Source organism: Verticillium alfalfae, genomic scaffold (genome assembly GCF_000150825.1).
Source record: "Verticillium alfalfae VaMs.102 supercont1.12 genomic scaffold, whole genome shotgun sequence".
NCBI lineage: Eukaryota > Fungi > Ascomycota > Sordariomycetes > Glomerellales > Plectosphaerellaceae > Verticillium > Verticillium alfalfae.
The window spans coordinates 734,016-736,023 of NW_003315027.1; the positions used below are offsets into that span (position 1 = coordinate 734,016).

A 2,008-nucleotide genomic window follows, 5' to 3' on the forward strand; every position below is an offset into this window, starting at 1 on the left:
GTTGGTGCCTAATTCGCCAGCTGACACCATGTATAGCGGGCATTTCAGAAGCTCGCTGATGCCCTCGGCGGTTAGGGTCTTGCCAGTGCCAGGGGGTCCATGAAGAACGGCTGCGAAGCGTCAGAAACTTACAAGTCGCATCAATAGAAGAGGAGAAGGGACAGGCGCGAACCAACGAGGCCCTTTCCCTCCCCCTGAATAACGCCGCCAATACTTCTAACACAGATCGCACCCAGCGTGGCAAATATCGAGATCTCTGAGCTCGTTTCAGAACGCGAGTTGTGCCTAATTCGCCAGCTGACACATGTATAGCGGGCATTTCAGAAGCTCGCTGATGCCCTCGGCGGTTAGGGTCTTGCCAGTGCCAGGGGGTCCATGAAGAACGGCTGCGAAGCGTCAGCAAACTTACAAGTCGCATCAATAGAAGGAGAGAAGTGACAGGCGCGTACCAACGAGGCCCTTTCCCTTCCCCTGAATAACGTCGTCAATACTTTCAACACCATGGTACCTGTGCGTCTCTACGAGAGCCTTGACGATCGCCTTGGGTTTTTCTTGCAGCACGAGCGAGTCGTACGCCTCTTCGTTCCACTTGATATCTTTTACGCCAGAGACGCTGAACTCGAGCCACATTTTCTCCCCAAAGGAGAATCCCAGAACGACGGGCGAAGCAAGGAGATACTCTTCGTCAGAGAATTCGAGCTTGGCGTCGCTAGCTGTCGCGTCCGTCACCTGACCTGACTTGCTCTCGACGGCGTCAAGTTCTTGAATAGTAGAGTTCTCCTTTACCAGTTCCTTGCGGACTCGCATGATGCGTAATTGACCGTTCTCATCTTTGTAGACCTTTCTGACATATTCGACTGTCTTGTCACTGTCCGAATCAGTGACGCAGCTCTTTTCACCTTGGTCTGACTCAGTCTCAGAAACGCAGCCACAGCCGGACTCTGCATCGTCGTCGTCAGACTCAGATTCAGACACGAGGTCATGATCCTCGACTCGGACACTCGGGACTGGATAGTTGGGGTTGCAGCGACGGTGAATTGATGGGTCGACCATTATTCGGCCATTGACGTTGATCTTGATGGTGTTCTTCTTCTTCTTGTAGTAGGCCATTCCCTCATGACATTTGTATTGAACACCGCCGAGCAGGACAAACTTTTTGCCGCGCGAGATAAGGTGCTCTCGGACCTTTTGCTCGTTCTTGTGGTACTTCAGGGGATAACAATTGAGGCTCGTGATCTTGCGAGCCCCGCGAAAGTCGCTGACCTCCTCTGCGAAACTCCCGTAGCCAAATTGCTTGCCGTCATACTCAAAGTACTACAAAGCGTGAGCAAGAATGCATGACCGCACGCCCGAGTCATGAAAGGTGGAGGCTTACCTTGCCATCGATGTAGTAAAAGTCACCCTTCACAAAGCTGGTATGTTTCTCAGCAGCCTCTACCTTGAAGACACGGGGTTCATCCTCTGAGCCGTACGTCGCAGTGTACGCGAGGGTGTTGGGCTTCCATAGTGCCCAAAGAAGTTCAAAAGTAATGAGACCATTCTCTAGCATGGGATAGAGGCTTTTCTTGACTTGCGCATAGTCCTTGTCTAGGTATCCCAACAGGACTTTGAGGTGGCGTCTCTTTTCTTTGGCATGCTTCCGGGCCTTCTGCCGGGCTCGCTTGGTTTCACCAGGTGGCTCAGACGTCTTGAGTTCCTTGCTATACACGCGAAGATCGTCCAGGTAACTGCAGAGAATCAGACAAGGCTGCAGCGTACGAGTACAACCAACTTACAGGAATAGGAGGTTGGGATCAAGACGTGGGGTATTGTCCACCAAGCTGACACCTTTGATGTTGCCAATGACGTCCTGGAGACACTCCCGGAGAAGTTTGCTCTTGACATCGACTGTGGTTGACTTGTACTTGCCCTCAAAATCGAACACACGTCGAATCTGCAACACAAAACCATCAAACATGAGGCATCAGAGCCTCCCTCGGCAGTGGACTGAAGTTTGAAGTTGTGTAGA

General features: G+C 51.8%; 1 protein-coding gene across 1 annotated transcript in view; it reads right to left on the minus strand.

Moving 5' to 3' along the window:
* The window catches only part of VDBG_08460 (conserved hypothetical protein), a gene marked incomplete at both ends in the record, with an annotated part of 3,483 nt that overhangs the window by 624 nt on the left and 851 nt on the right, over nt 1–2,008 (minus strand). Inside the window, 3 exons of the mRNA XM_003001369.1 lie at nt 450–1,314; nt 1,376–1,747; nt 1,817–1,933. Of these exons, the coding sequence (XP_003001415.1) occupies nt 450–1,314; nt 1,376–1,747; nt 1,817–1,933 (1,354 nt within the window). The remainder of the gene's footprint in view (nt 1–449; nt 1,315–1,375; nt 1,748–1,816; nt 1,934–2,008) is intronic.